The following is a 14,513-nucleotide window of genomic DNA, read 5'->3' on the forward strand; positions in this document are numbered from 1 at the left end:
AAACGCGTTCGTTTAGGCAGAACGATAATAATCGCAGCAAAAACAATAGGGCCTTCGCACTGTTGAGTGCTTGGGCCCTAATAATAAAACCTACAAAGCTTTGAGGTTAGCCACATTTAAAAAAAAAATTCTAATAGGCTGTCAAAGGTGCATTTTAGCTCCAGAGTAAAGAAAGAACTGGATAACATTGTTTTATGATGTAAATATGCAGCATTAAAAAAATATTCTCTATCAGCAACTATAGTCTAAAAATATCAGTACTGGCATGAAACACTAGGCCCATATGGATATGACCCTGGTAGATGCACAGAGGCAGCTGCAGGTCATAGGCCGGTCTATTTAAAGACCCACACTGAGGATGCATAACCCCCCCCCCCCCCCCCCCCCCCGGCCAATCGTTATGGAAAATGATGTTCTTGAATTGTGCTTATCCATTACTTTACAGACTAAAATTGAAGCTAATGTTGCCTACTTAAGCATACAATAAGTTGTCCTCATTGTGACAATGTGCATACAATGATTCTGGATAAAATTAGAGGTGTAATGAAGAGGCTGGATATTGTTTAATAGGATGGCAGAAGCATTCTTAGTCTGTGTTGGTATCTCACATGCTTATGTAGCGTCCTCAGTGTCAATCAAAGGTAGCAATAAGACACTAACATCTATCTAGGTCCGATGAGCGGCTGTCTTGAATGATTCAGGGAGTGAATTAAGGTATGGTTGAACAGTGACAATTTATTGCCTCAAACCGCATACGCAATAATACACAGTACTGTAATTCTTTTGAAAAGAATGGAAAATAACAAATAAAATGAATAAATCAAATAAAAAAAATCAACAGAACTAGTCCATTATGGAAGCCAAAAAACCTCCAATGAAATGTCCTTTAGTTCACTAATTGTTCCTTTAATCCACAGCTCCTTGTGATTAAAGAGCTCAAGAGTTCAGTTCCAAGTTACTTGTGTTGTATCTGTTCCAAGTGTTCACTACTATTGCTACTACTACCCGGGTAGGATAATTAGTGTCTGTGTCTTATCTGTAACCCACTGGAAATGGGTATCACTTTAAATCAGATGTCCTCTGTGGGCAGTTCCTACGGTTGGGCAACACTGTTTCTCCAACCATCCACAGGGTCACGGGCTGGGCTCGCCATCTTTGATTCTATCTGGTCACAAAAAAACAACGTACACAGATAGTGCAGGAAAATAATAATTTGGTTCCCTTTGTGTCTTAGATGAGATCTCATTAAATTATTTTCTCTCTCAAAATATCATACGTCATATTCCGGACTATAAGCCGCTACTTTTTTCCCACACTTTGAACACTGCGGCTTTTACTACGGTGTGGCTAATGAATGTTTATTTTTTTTCGTGGCGCCCAAAACATTTTGCCTAGTAACAGTAGACCAATAAAATTGATGAGTAGTTCACAGAGGTCCAATGAAATTGTGTGATAAATCAAGCGCACTTTATTATTGTAAATCAGTCATTTGTACTCACCCTCATCAACATTGAAAATACTCGAAGAAAAGCATGTACAATGACAGGTGCGAACGAGGTAGATTACTCCAGTAAAGGTAAGACTTAGTTTAATGACTTAGAAGTCGCCAAATGACTTACTTTAACGCATTTCGTTAGTTTATATAACGCAGATTAGTAAAATATTACTTTTATGAGGGTCACAGTCACAGACAATAAATTTACCATTTGATAATTGTGGTAGCAGCCGTGCAGCAGATGTAATGAAGTCCACGCAGCACACTGGATGCAAACTAATATTAAGCCTATAGCCTATTCATTATAATGTCGATGGACATAAACTGAGTTCATTTGCCTTAATAATGACAAAATAATACACAAAAAATGGTCGGCCATGCAGAGCAGATGTGGATGATGTGTGTGTCAAGTCTAAGATAGATTCCCATTGGTCCTCTGTCAAGACTATCTCTAAATCTGTGTCCCAAGCTTGTTTCAAATGTGCAGTTGTACATGGATCAATTTTACCTATACAATTATAGACCTGGGATATTAGTCCTTTACGGCCCGAATTGAGCTCAAGGATACAATCGTAGTGTGTGTCTGTGGGCTTGTCTGGAAATGAGCCAAAGCTTTTTTGTACAAAGCTCCTGATCTGTAAATAGTGAAAGAAATGAGTCTTGGGTAGGGCATAAGTTTGTGAAAGTTGAAGGAAAGAGGCCAACACATCTTCAATAAACAGGTTTTGAATTGTTCTAATCTCTTTGCTAGACCATGCAGCAAATGCTGCATCAATGCAGGACGGAGTGAACATATGATTTGACTGGACTGGTGAAAGGGTGGATGCACTTTGAAGCCCAAAATGTCTTCTAAATTGAGCCCATATTCTTATGGAGTTATTAACTATAACATTTGGACCATGTTTACTGCTAAGCAGGGGTCAGTTATGAAACCGTCAGGTCCGGGAGACTTACCATTTTGCATCGATTTTATGGCTGCAATTATCTCACAGGTTGAAATGTCAGCACTTAGGATGTCATTATGCTCCTCAGACACAGCGGTAATGTTAAGGTTTTCAAAGAAAGCTTTGTTACTGTCTGTACTGCATTCACATGTGTAAAGGTCAGAATAAAAATCCAAAAAAGCTTTGTTTATGTCATCATGATCTGTCAAGATTTGTCCTCTATGTGACTGAATCTTAGTAATAGAGTGGGAGGCCGCAACTTGCGTAGCTTGTCGTGCTAGCAGTCTACTCGCTTTGTCCCCAAATTCATAGACGTTATATCTTGATTTCATAAGAAGATGTGTTGCCTCATCAGTGGATAAAAGGTTAAATTCAGATTGTAGCCTTAAACGCTCCTTATAAAGTTCTGGGTTTGGGGACTGGGCATATCTCGACTCAATGTCAAGTATTTATTGGGAAATATCAGATAATTTGTATTTCTTTTCTTTTTTCATTTGGGAAGAGTATGCTATAATTTGCCCATGTATATATACTTTCAAAGTTTCCCAAATGGTTGCATATGAGATGTCAGGGGTGGTATTTGTCTCTAGGAAGAATTGAATTTGGTTGGAAATTATTTCTACAAATCGTTCATCTGCTAAGAGGAGAGGGTTTAGTCTCCATATTCTATTAGGGGGTGGACGGTTTGGGATATTAAGATCAAGTAAGATGGCACTGTGATCAGAGATTACAATACTGCTATATGAAATAGTCTTAACTTTAGGCAACAGTCTATTATCAACCAGGAAATAGTCGATGCGGGTATAGGTATGGTGTACATTAGAGAAAAAGGAGTAGGCTTTGGCACACACTATTGAGGTCAGATTGCTTGGGCTTGATGAGATCTCCAACTGTACCCAATCAGGCTTTTCCTCAATAGGTATGTCTTCCACCCAGTGAATTATTTTCTGGATGTTGCATGACCAGTAATAGGAGAAGATTAGGCAAAGCCATTCCACCAGAGCTTTTAGGTCTCTGGAGTTGGGTTTTGCTAATGCGACATGATTTATTTCCCCATATAAAAGGTGTAATATTTTGTTCTAATTTTTTAAAGAAAGTTTTTTTAATTAAAATTGGTATATTTTGGAATAGATATAAAAACTTTGGTAGTACTATCATTTTAATCAGGCTGATTCGTCCAGATAATGACAATGGTAAAGAGGCCCAACGGGACATGTCTTGCTTACACTTATTTAGCAAAACAATGAAATTCTTTTTGAAGGTAGTTGAAAGATTGAGAGTGACTTCAATGCCCAAGTATTTGAAGCCATCAACTCTTTTAAAGGGGAACAGGTCAGAGTGGAGGGCCGCTGCTTTTAAATTTATCGGTAAAAGCTCACTTTTTTGTAAATTTAGCTTATAACCAGAGACTCCCCCAAATCGTTTCAGAATATCTAAAACATGAGTGATAGAGTTGGGTCAGACATATATAGAAGCAGGTCATCTGCATAAAGAGAGACCTTTAACTCCTGTCCCTCTCTCAATACTCCCTTAAAGCCTTCACAGAGTCGAAGGGCGACTGCCAAGGGCTCTATGGCCAACGCAAACAAAAGGGGGGAAAGGGGGCACCCCCGTCTCGTCCCTCTTCCCAGGGGGAAATATTCAGACCTAGTGTTATTTGAGACTACAGCCGCCAAAGGGGATGAGTACAGTAATTCAATCCAAGAAATGAAACTTTCTTCAAAACCAAACTTCTCGAGTGTGAAAAATAAATATTTCCACTCAACCCGGTCAAAGGCCTTCTCGGCGTCTAGAGATATCACTACTTCTGGGCACTCCAACCTGGTTGAGTGGATAATATTGAACAGTTTTCTCAAATTTGAGTAGGAGTGTCTTCCCTTGACTGACCCCGTCTGGTTAGGTGAAACTATCTCTGGGACCACACTTTCCAGACGTCTTGCCGAAGCCTTTGATAATATTTTGAAGTCTACATTTAACAAAGAAATAGGACGGTAGGATGAACAAAGTAGTGGATCTTTATCCTTTTTTGCTATTAATGAGATAGAGGCCTGTCTAAGACTCATAGGCAAAATACCAGTTGTGCGTGCCTCATTGAACATTGCTTGGAGAGTTGGAGCCAATTGTGAGGAAAACTTCTTATAAAATTCAGTTATGAAACCGTCAGGTCCGGGAGACTTACCATTTTGCATCGATTTTATGGCTGCAATTATCTCAGAGGTTGAAATGTCAGCACTTAGGATGTTATTATGCTCCTCAGACAGCGGTAATGTTAAGGTTTTCAAAGAAAGCTTTGTTACAGTCTGTCTGCATTCACATGTGTAAAGATCAGAATAAAAATCCAAAAAAGCTTTGTTTATGTCATCATGATCTGTCAAGATTTGTCCTCTATGTGACTGAATCTTAGTAATAGAGCGGGAGGCCGCAACTTGCCTAGCTTGTCGTGCTAGCAGTCTACTCGCTTTGTCCCCAAATTCATAGACGTTATATCTTGATTTCATAAGAAGATGTGTTGCCTCATCAGTGGATAAAAGGTTAAATTCAGATTGTAGCCTTAAACGCTCCTTATAAAGTTCTGGGTTTGGGGACTGGGCATATCTCGACTCAATGTCAAGTATTTATTGGGAAATATCAGATAATTTGGATTTCTTTTCTTTTTTCATTTGGGAAGAGTATGCTATAATTTGCCCATGTATATATACTTTCAAAGTTTCCCAAATGGTTGCATATGAGATGTCAGGGGTGGTATTTTTCTCTAGGAAGAATTGAATTTGGTTGGAAATTATTTCTACAAATCGTTCATCTGCTAAGAGGAGAGGGTTTAGTCTCCATATTCTATTAGGGGGTGGACGGTGTGGGATATTAAGATCAAGTAAGATGGCACTGTGATCAGAGATTACAATACTGCTATATGAAATAGTCTTAACTTTAGGCAACAGTCTATTATCAACCAGGAAATAGTTGATGCAGGTATAGGTATGGTGTACATTAGAGAAAAAGGAGTAGTCTTTGGGATGTGGAAACTGAAATCTCCAGACATCTGTGAGGCCACACTGAGTCATGAAGTCCCTAACGACTCCAGATGATCTAGAAGGGTTTTGAGATTTGTTAGAGGACCTATCCAAAGTCACATCTAGTACTAGGTTGAAATCTCCTCCTACCAAGAGAAAACTATTGTCTAAATGAGGAATGGTGGAAAACAATTTCTGAAAGAAGGTACTGTCATCAGAGTTACTTATTTTACTTACTTATCCCCGTCGCGCCGGTTGGCGCATAGGGCAGCAACAAAGTCCCTCCACTTCTGTCTGTCTTTAGCTGTCTTTGCAATGGTTCCCCAGCTCTGGTGGTGCTTTTGGAGTTCCTTCTCTATGGTCCTACGCCACGTCGTTTTAGGCCTCCCTTTCTTTCTTTTGCCTTCTGGGGTCCAATGGAGTGCGACTCTTGGGATAGCGTCGGCGTCCATCCTGAGGACATGGCCAATCCAGGACCATCTTCGCTTTGTGATTATATTGTACATGTTGTCTTGTTTGGTAATGTTGAGAAGTTTATTGTTTGAGATGGTGTTGGGCCAGAATATATGCAGGAATATCAGAGTTAGGAGCATATATATTGACTAAAATCACAGGATTGGCAAAGGGCTGTCCAACTACAATAATGTATCGTCCATTAGGATCACTAATTATCTCCTTGGATTTGAAAGAGATATTCTTGTTTATTAGGATGGCTGTACCTCTTGCTTTTGCATTAAATTTGGAATGGAACACTTGACCAACCCAATGATGTTTGAGGCCTGTAACACTATCATTACAAAGATGGGTTTCTTGTAATGCAATGTTACAAGAAATGCAATGTCTACCTTCAACTGTTCAAGATGCGACATGACTCGTCTTCTTTTGATTATGTTGTTCACCCCTTTCACGTTCCATGATATAAATTTGGTAGGATTGTCTGTCAACGCACTAAATCTACTCGTCGTGGCGATCTACAAGGGGAATATAACAGGTAGAGAGCAGGGGTGGGGTGGGGTGGGGGTGGAAAACAAAAGGGGAATACACAAAAAAGGAAAACAAAACAGGAAAAAAAAGAAAGAAAAAAAACCCAACAACAACAAAAAACATGTATACCTGTGGGACTAGAGCAATCCCTTTTACCATTGTATGTTTGTGCTTACTTTTACTGTGCACTTTGAACTCTGTCTTTTTATATAAAAAAAACTAAATCATGAAATAATAAACATAAAATAAGAATATATTGTAACGAACTGGGTATGTTACTGTTTGTGTTATTTTGTGTTTAAGCCAGTTCTGTGCTGTTCAGTGAAGTGCTGCTTTTCCGGAGTGTCCGTGAATGCGTCTTGGAGTGAGACGTACAGCTAGCTGCAGCGTTTGTCGTTGTTGTTGCTAGCCTGTGGAAGAGGACGGCAGCACGTGTGTGGCTAGAGAGTTTCCTGCTAGTTTGTTTCTTTGGCGTTGGCTACGGCCCACAGTAGCCTGTGTATTAAAAGCAATAAAGAGCCATCTAAACCGGCTAACGTCTCGGTGGTTATTGAGGGTCGTCACATTGGTGTCAGAAGAAAAAAAAGACAAGAGACGTCGCCTTCAAAGTGTGGGCTCGCCCGCCATCTCAACCACAACGAACAATAACGTGGTGAAAATGCTGCCGACGGTCCGTCCGAAATTGAAAGTGGAGAGTGCTGATGAGCTGGATCAGTACCCCGCTGCCGGGGCTTGGGGGGCACCCGACCACCGAGAGCGGGTGAGAGAAATGACTGTTAAAATGGCTGCTGAGGCGGGCTTTGGCCGGACTAGCCTTCCTGAGGAGGGACACAACACATATGGGAGTACGGTGGCAGCCGGGATAATACGTGTGGAGCCGCGTGGCGAGCTGGCGCTGCCCTCCATGAAGACCCCCAGGTATGATGGCAAGGCTGACTGGGAGGCTTTTCATGCCCAGTTTGAACTGCTAGCTCGGGCCAGCAAGTGGTCCACTGAAGTGAAAGCTCTCCAGCTAGCGATGTGCCTGACTGGTGATGCCCTGTCGAGCCTGCTGCTACTGAGTCCTGAGGATAGGAGTGATTACAACGCTTTAGTGGGAGCACTAAAAAGGCGCTTTGGACTTTGCACAGCGGCCAGCCTACTCCGCTCTGAACTGTGCAGCCGACAACGACGACCCGGGGAGCCGCTGAGGGATCTTGCCAACGACATTGAGGGGCTGGTTCACCGCACCTATGCCCACATGCCCCCTGCCATCCAAAGTGAATTAGCCCGGGACCACTTTCTCCGGGCGCTGCTGCCAGCCGACCTGCGCGTCCAGACACTGCTGGCTCACCCCAGGTCTCTTCTGGAGGCCTTGGAGCTAGCCTCAGAGAGGGAGATGCTGTGTGTTAGTCCCCTGGGGACCACTATGGACAATTCCCCGAAGGTGAGGGCAGCTAGTGGGGCTGAAATGGACATGACAACACCTCCCTGGGCGGAAGAGCTGTCACAGCTAGTCCGCACGGTCTCACTGCAAGGAGGTCGGCAGTCTAGGCCACGCCCAAGGACCTGCTGGGGATGTGGACAGCCAGGCCACTTGATCCGGGAGTGCCCCCATGCACCTGCAAACCAGGGAAAAGAGACGGGGACCGCATAATCGGGACGATGCGGATCCCTGGGACGGCGTCCCGACCCGACACAAGCGGGAATGCAGCGCTCCTCGGACAAACAGGGGCATCGGGGCAGGCAGCTGATGTGGACGGCCAGTTGGAGCGACTTGTGGTAGTGGGGCAAACCTGGGTAGAGGACTGCTGGTACGCTCCTATGACTGTGGACGGGACATGCTGTTCTGCACTGGTGGACACAGGCTCTTCAGCAACCCTGGTTAGACCTGATGTGGTGGGGAAGGGGACCACGGTTTTTCCCACCATGGTGAAACTACAGACTGTTACTGGAGAGCGGGCTCCCATGGTGGGTGAGACAGTAGTGACTCTGGGGTTGGGAAAAGAGAGGGTTCGCTGCCCAGTGTGGGTTGCAGATTTGGAAGACTGTATACTGGGGCTGGATGTCCTTAAGGCATTAGACTGTGTCATTGACACCAAGAGGGGTACACTCACCTTTCCAAATGGTCACATTGTCCAGATGTCCAAGCGGCCGACACAGCTGGGCTGCTCATCAGCCCACACCATTGCAGTACTGCCTGCTGAGACAACAACCAACATGACTGCCTGCCCCACCCCGCCTGACGGACCACCTACACCACTCCCCACCCCACCGGCCGTGGACTTACACTTTCATCCTGTGCCCCCAGCTGCCTGTTGCACCACCCCTAATGTACCCCCCACACCGCCCCTCCACCTGCCTGGCAAAGAGCCGCACCCACAGATTATGTTCCCTGCTGCCGGCTGCAGTACCAGGAATGAATCACTTACACTGCCCTCCACCCCGCCCAATGGACCACCTACACCTACCCCTTCAGCCGTTGCATTGCCTGACAGGAGAGTTTTGGCGGTGAGGGAGGTCTGGCAGAAAAACTGTGATGGACTGACTCTCAGTGAACAGGATCTGTTGTGGCAGCTCCTACTGGAGTTCAGGGAATGTTTTTCGCTGTCAGAGGATGATGTGGGCCGAACAGATCTCATCCAACACCACATCGAAACTGGAGATGCACTGCCCATTAGGATGAGACCCCGGCGCCTCCCTCTGGCCAGGCAAGCAGCGGCAGACAAGGCCCTACAGGAGATGCAACAGGCAGGACTCATTGAACCTTCCACCAGCTCTTGGGCCTCCCCTGTCGTAATGGTCCCCAAGAAGACACAGGTTGACTGGCGGTTCTGTGTAGATTTCAGACCCCTCAACAAAGTGACCAAAAAGGACCCCTATCCCCTCCCACGTATTGACGAGGCCCTGGACACGGTGGCAGGGTCTTCCTGGTTCTCTTCACTGGATCTCCGCAGCGGATACTGGCAGGTTCCCCTTGCCCCAGACGCCAGACCTAAGACAGCCTTCATCACCAGCGGGGGCTTGTGGCAGTTCAAAGTCCTTCCGTTTGGCCTCTGCAATGCCCCCGCCACATTTGAGAGACTAATGGACAAGGTACTTGCTGGTATCCCCCGCCAAGAGTGTGTTGTGTACCTGGACGACATTCTGGTGCATGGGGGGTCCTTTGAGTCAGCCCTAGGGGCTCTCAGGCGGGTGTTGGAGAGGGTGGCGGCAGCGGGATTGAAACTGCATCCCCAGAAGTGCCACTTTATGAGACGGGAGGTCTCATTCCTGGGTCACAAACTTGGGGGAGGCGGGGTCAGCACCGTGGATGACAAAGTGCAAGCTGTGAAGGACTGGCCCACCCCCAGCTCTGTGCGGGAGCTGAAGAGCTTTCTGGGACTGTCCTCCTATTACAGGAGGTTTGTGAAGGGGTTCTCCTGCATTGCTGCACCCCTGTTCCGGCTGCTGCAGAAAGGGGAGGACTTTGTGTGGACAGAGAAGTGCCAGGTAGCATTCACCTCACTGCAGAGGGCCCTCGTGGAAGCCCCGGTTCTCGCCCCACCTGACCTTGCCCTGCCTTTTGTCCTTGACACTGATGCCAGCAGTTTTGGCTCTGGGGCTGTGCTGTCACAGGTGACGCCTGGAGGGGAGAGAGTGTTGGCATATTACAGCAGGACATTCAACAGTGCTGAACGTCGCTACTGTGTCACCAGGCGGGAGTTACTCGCTGTGGTTAGCGCCATCCGACACTTCAAATATTACCTCGGGGGCCTCCACTTCACAGTCAGGACTGACCACTCGGCCTTGCAATGGCTAATGACCTTCAAAGAGCCAGAGGGTCAGCTAGCACGCTGGATTGAAGAGCTGCAGGCATATGACTTCACTGTGGTCCACAGACCAGGCGCTCAACATGGAAATGCAGATGCGCTTTCCCGCCGGCCCTGCATCGCTGATGGCTGCCACTACTGCGAGAAAAGGGAGACACAGGAGAGTGAGCGGCTACAACCTGAGGTGAAATGTGCAGCGGGGAGACCCGAGAGACCATCTGCCGAGCGGGGAATGACAACTGTGGATACAGCTGAGTGGGGGCACAAGCAGGAGGAGGACAGCGACATCAGTGTGGTGCGTACATGGGTGGCGGCACAACTCAGACCCTCGTGGCAGGAAGTCGGCATGTGTTCTCGTGCCACCAAAGGACTCTGGTCAATGTTTGGAGCCCTGCGGCTGCAGGAAGGGGTGCTGCAGAGGGGTTGGAAAGAACCGGCTACTGGTGAGACACGGTGGCAGGTGGTGGTGCCGAAGACCCTGCGGGGGGTGGTGCTCCAGGCGGTGCACGGAGCTCCAGGATCGGGCCACTTCGGGGTCGGTAAGACGCTCCGCCGCCTCCGTCAGGGATTTTACTGGGGCCAACATAGGCGGGATGTGGAAGACTATTGCCGCCGCTGTGATAGCTGCACAGCGAAGAAGGGTCCCACGGACAGATCTCACGCTCAGCTTCAGCAGTTTCCGGTGGGGGGTCCCATGGAGAGAGTGGGAATTGATGTCCTTGGGCCGTTTCCCCGTACGGAGAGAGGGAACCGCTACATCCTCACTGCCATGGACTATTTCACCAAGTGGCCCGAGGCTTACTGTTTGCCGGACCAGGAGGCGGAAACCATAGTAGACGCACTGGTGGGGGGAATGTTCAGCAGATTTGGAGCAGCCGAAGTAATCCACACAGATCAGGGCAGGAACTTTGAGTCCCGGGTGTTTGCAGCCATGTGTGAAAAACTTGGCTCTCACAAGACCCGCACCACGCCCCTCCACCCTCAGAGTGATGGATTAGTGGAGAGATTTAACCGTACACTGGCACAACAGTTGGCAATAGTGACGGCTAAACATCAACAGGATTGGGATAACCACGTTCCCCTCGTTCTAATGGCATGCCGGTCTGCGGTACAAGACTCCACCTCCTGCTCTCCTGCCCTCCTCATGTTAGGCAGAGAGATCCGGACGCCAGCTGAGATGATGGTGGGCAAGCCACCTGACTTCCCTGTGGATCCTCCAGGACCCGATTATGCCAGAAAACTCCAGGACCGCTTGGAGTCCGCCCATGAGTTCGCTAGAGACCAGCTACGGAGTGCGGGGGCGAAACAAAAAAGGAACTATGACGTGCAGACCAAGGGACGGCACTTCATAGCCGGGGAGTTGGTCTGGGTGTACAACCCACAGAGAAAAAAGGGCAGGTGCCCAAAGCTGGACAGTGACTGGGTGGGACCCTGCAGGGTCCTGGAGAGACTGGGGGAAGTCGTATATCGGGTCCAGCTGCCGCCAAAAGGAAGGAAAGTTGCCTTGCATAGGGATAGGCTGGCACCCTACCGGGGGACGGCCACCTCGTCAGAGCCGGACTCTCGGACAGGTGGAGTACTGGACGTTGTGCCGAACCCCCCCCAGGGACCTCTTATGGACTCGAGTACCCTGTCCACCCCTCCCCACAATGGACTGTTGCCCCTTGACCCCTTGCCTGCCTCAGGCTCTGCCCTGGCCCCCCCTTCCCCTTCCCCAGGTCAGAGACGGCCCCGGAGAAACCGCAGGCCACCTAGACACTTGAGAGACTTTGTTTGCCCCCTCGGGGACGAGGGACTGTGAAAGGGGGGGGTAGTGTAACGAACTGGGTATGTTACTGTTTGTGTTATTTTGTGTTTAAGCCAGTTCTGTGCTGTTCAGTGAAGTGCTGCTTTTCCGGAGTGTCCGTGAATGCGTCTTGGAGTGAGACGTACAGCTAGCTGCAGCGTTTGTCGTTGTTGTTGCTAGCCTGTGGAAGAGGACGGCAGCACGTGTGTGGCTAGAGAGTTTCCTGCTAGTTTGTTTCTTTGGCGTTGGCTACGGCCCACAGTAGCCTGTGTATTAAAAGCAATAAAGAGCCATCTAAACCGGCTAACGTCTCGGTGGTTATTGAGGGTCGTCACAATATGTTCAATCTTTAGTCTACAGTGAATGGTAAACCAAACCCTTTAAGTCTCAGAACAGTAATGTGGTATTTTTTTAAACATAACAGTCGACCAAGTAAGATAATATGAAATGATCAGCAGCATGCAGCATTAAGCTTATAGTCTACTTGAACTCTGAACTAAGATAGAGGCAATGTGAAAATAAAGGGATATATGTAATGTAGGATTGCCAGATTTCAACAACATAAAATGCAATATATGATACACTACAAATGTGGCACGTTTGTTGACAACATATTTCCATTGGTAAAATGGTTTGGTGAGCAAGTGCACAGCCTATAACAAGATGGCTTCAGAGCGTAGCACTACTATCATAACTTGCTACTGGGGTTATTATTGCAGCCCTCGCCCTGTTGTTAATGTAATAATAAACAACTGGAAGTTCAAAAGCAGGAAGAACCCTCCCACCAGTAGCAAACTCAAATAGTAGAGTAGCATTACATGTAAAATGAATTTCTGAATAAAGTAAGACTGGAGTCAATATTGATACACCGCAAAGGAAAAGTCATAACTTGTCAGGATAGTTACACACACAAACTCACCCAAGAGGTAGCGTGCTTATATACCTATAGGCCTATAGCCTAGGAAGGAGTCTCATTTGAATCATTTTGCTGTAGACGTCTGCTTTCCAAAAAGGCTGCAACTTCAGACGGTGTGTTGAACTCGTGCTTGTTACCATTGACGATCACTCGGAGCTTAGCAGGGAACAGCAGGCTGAAACGCAATTCACCCTTTTTGAGCTGGGCTTTGATGGGGGTAAACATAGCTCTCCTTCTGGCCACCTCAGCGCTGTAGTCGGCGTAGATGTGGATCTCCGACCCCTTGTAGTCCAGGGAACCCCTTTCGCACGCTATCTGCATTATTCGTTGCTTCATCTGGAAGTGGTGAATACACGCTATGAACGGACGTGGCGGCGGTGTAGCACCACTGGTTTGCCTCTTCTGGATGGCTAGCCTACGCGCTCTATCAACGGTCACAGGGCGGGGGAAAGCCTCAGCCCCAAAAACGTCTTGCAGGAAGGATTCTATGAATGAGGTTGGTTGTTTGCCTTCTTCTTCCTCTGGTATTCCGGTTATGCGTATGTTGCATCTTCTGGATCTGTTCTCAAGATCATCAACCTTTAATTTAAGCTGCTCGTTCTCTTTTGCTATGCAGCTAAGTGCTGACTCCATTGTAGCCATTCTTCCGTCAAACACTTATTGGGCAGCTAAAACAGGCAATTTGGTATCTATTTGCAGAACAACCAACAAAACTGACTGCATTTTAAGGAAACCTACTAATAATTTTAGTCACATTTATAATTAAATATCACTTTTGGTGGTAACTATGGTGACTAGGTTTGCAAAATTCCGTCAATATTCAAACTTGGAAACTTTCCATGGGAATTAACAGGAATAAACTGGGAATTTATTAAACTGAAGGTATGTTGTAAAATAATATTTTGGCATAATCCTGACTAAAACAACCAGATATCATGCAGTACAGTTGAATATCTGTGCTATCACATGCTCACATAGCACACTGTTTAGTGCAGGGCTACTGAGACCACGCCCCCTACACGCACTGTGCAAAATGAGACCACGCCCCTACATGCACTGTGTATACGGAGACCACGCCCTCTACATGTACTGTGCATACTGAGACCACGCCCCGATATGCACTGTGCATACGGAGACCACGCCCCCTACATGCACTGTGCATAGTGAGACTACGCCCCTATATGCACTGTGCATACCCTCTACATGCACTGTGCATTTTTGGATTGGGGGGATGCATTGGTTTCATTTTTGATAGTAATATTTAACTCCACGTTCATGTTTTTGTTCTGTTTAATTGTTAATTGTTCAACTTCTGATCTGATCATGTTCAACTTATAAATACATCTGTTTTAATTGTATTATTTTGCTTATAACTAAACACATTTTTTGCTTATATATGACACCTTTCCACTAAATTACCCTCAATTGCCATAAATTCCCATTAATTTCCATAATTCCAATGGAAAATTTCCAATTTGGAATATTTCCAAAATTCCCCAAAACACAAAATTTACCGGAAACGTTCCAAAAATTTACTGGAAATTTTCCACCCCTTTGCGAACTTTAGTCGTCAGTACATTGAGCACAAA

At 46.5% G+C, this 14,513-nt stretch overlaps 1 protein-coding gene across 1 annotated transcript in view; it reads right to left on the reverse strand.

The window, feature by feature from the left end:
- LOC128354949 (uncharacterized) overlaps positions 1 to 5,953 on the reverse strand; it is a 32,668-nt gene extending 26,715 nt beyond the window's left edge. The window contains exons 1-3 of the mRNA XM_053315068.1: positions 5,685 to 5,953; positions 5,424 to 5,523; positions 1,098 to 1,165 (exon numbers count right to left, since the gene is read on the reverse strand). Of these exons, the coding sequence (XP_053171043.1) occupies positions 1,098 to 1,165; positions 5,424 to 5,523; positions 5,685 to 5,953 (437 nt within the window). The remainder of the gene's footprint in view (positions 1 to 1,097; positions 1,166 to 5,423; positions 5,524 to 5,684) is intronic.
- Between the last annotated feature and the right edge of the window lie 8,560 nt (positions 5,954 to 14,513).

This window comes from Scomber japonicus, chromosome 3 (genome assembly GCF_027409825.1).
Source record: "Scomber japonicus isolate fScoJap1 chromosome 3, fScoJap1.pri, whole genome shotgun sequence".
Lineage (NCBI taxonomy): Eukaryota > Metazoa > Chordata > Actinopteri > Scombriformes > Scombridae > Scomber > Scomber japonicus.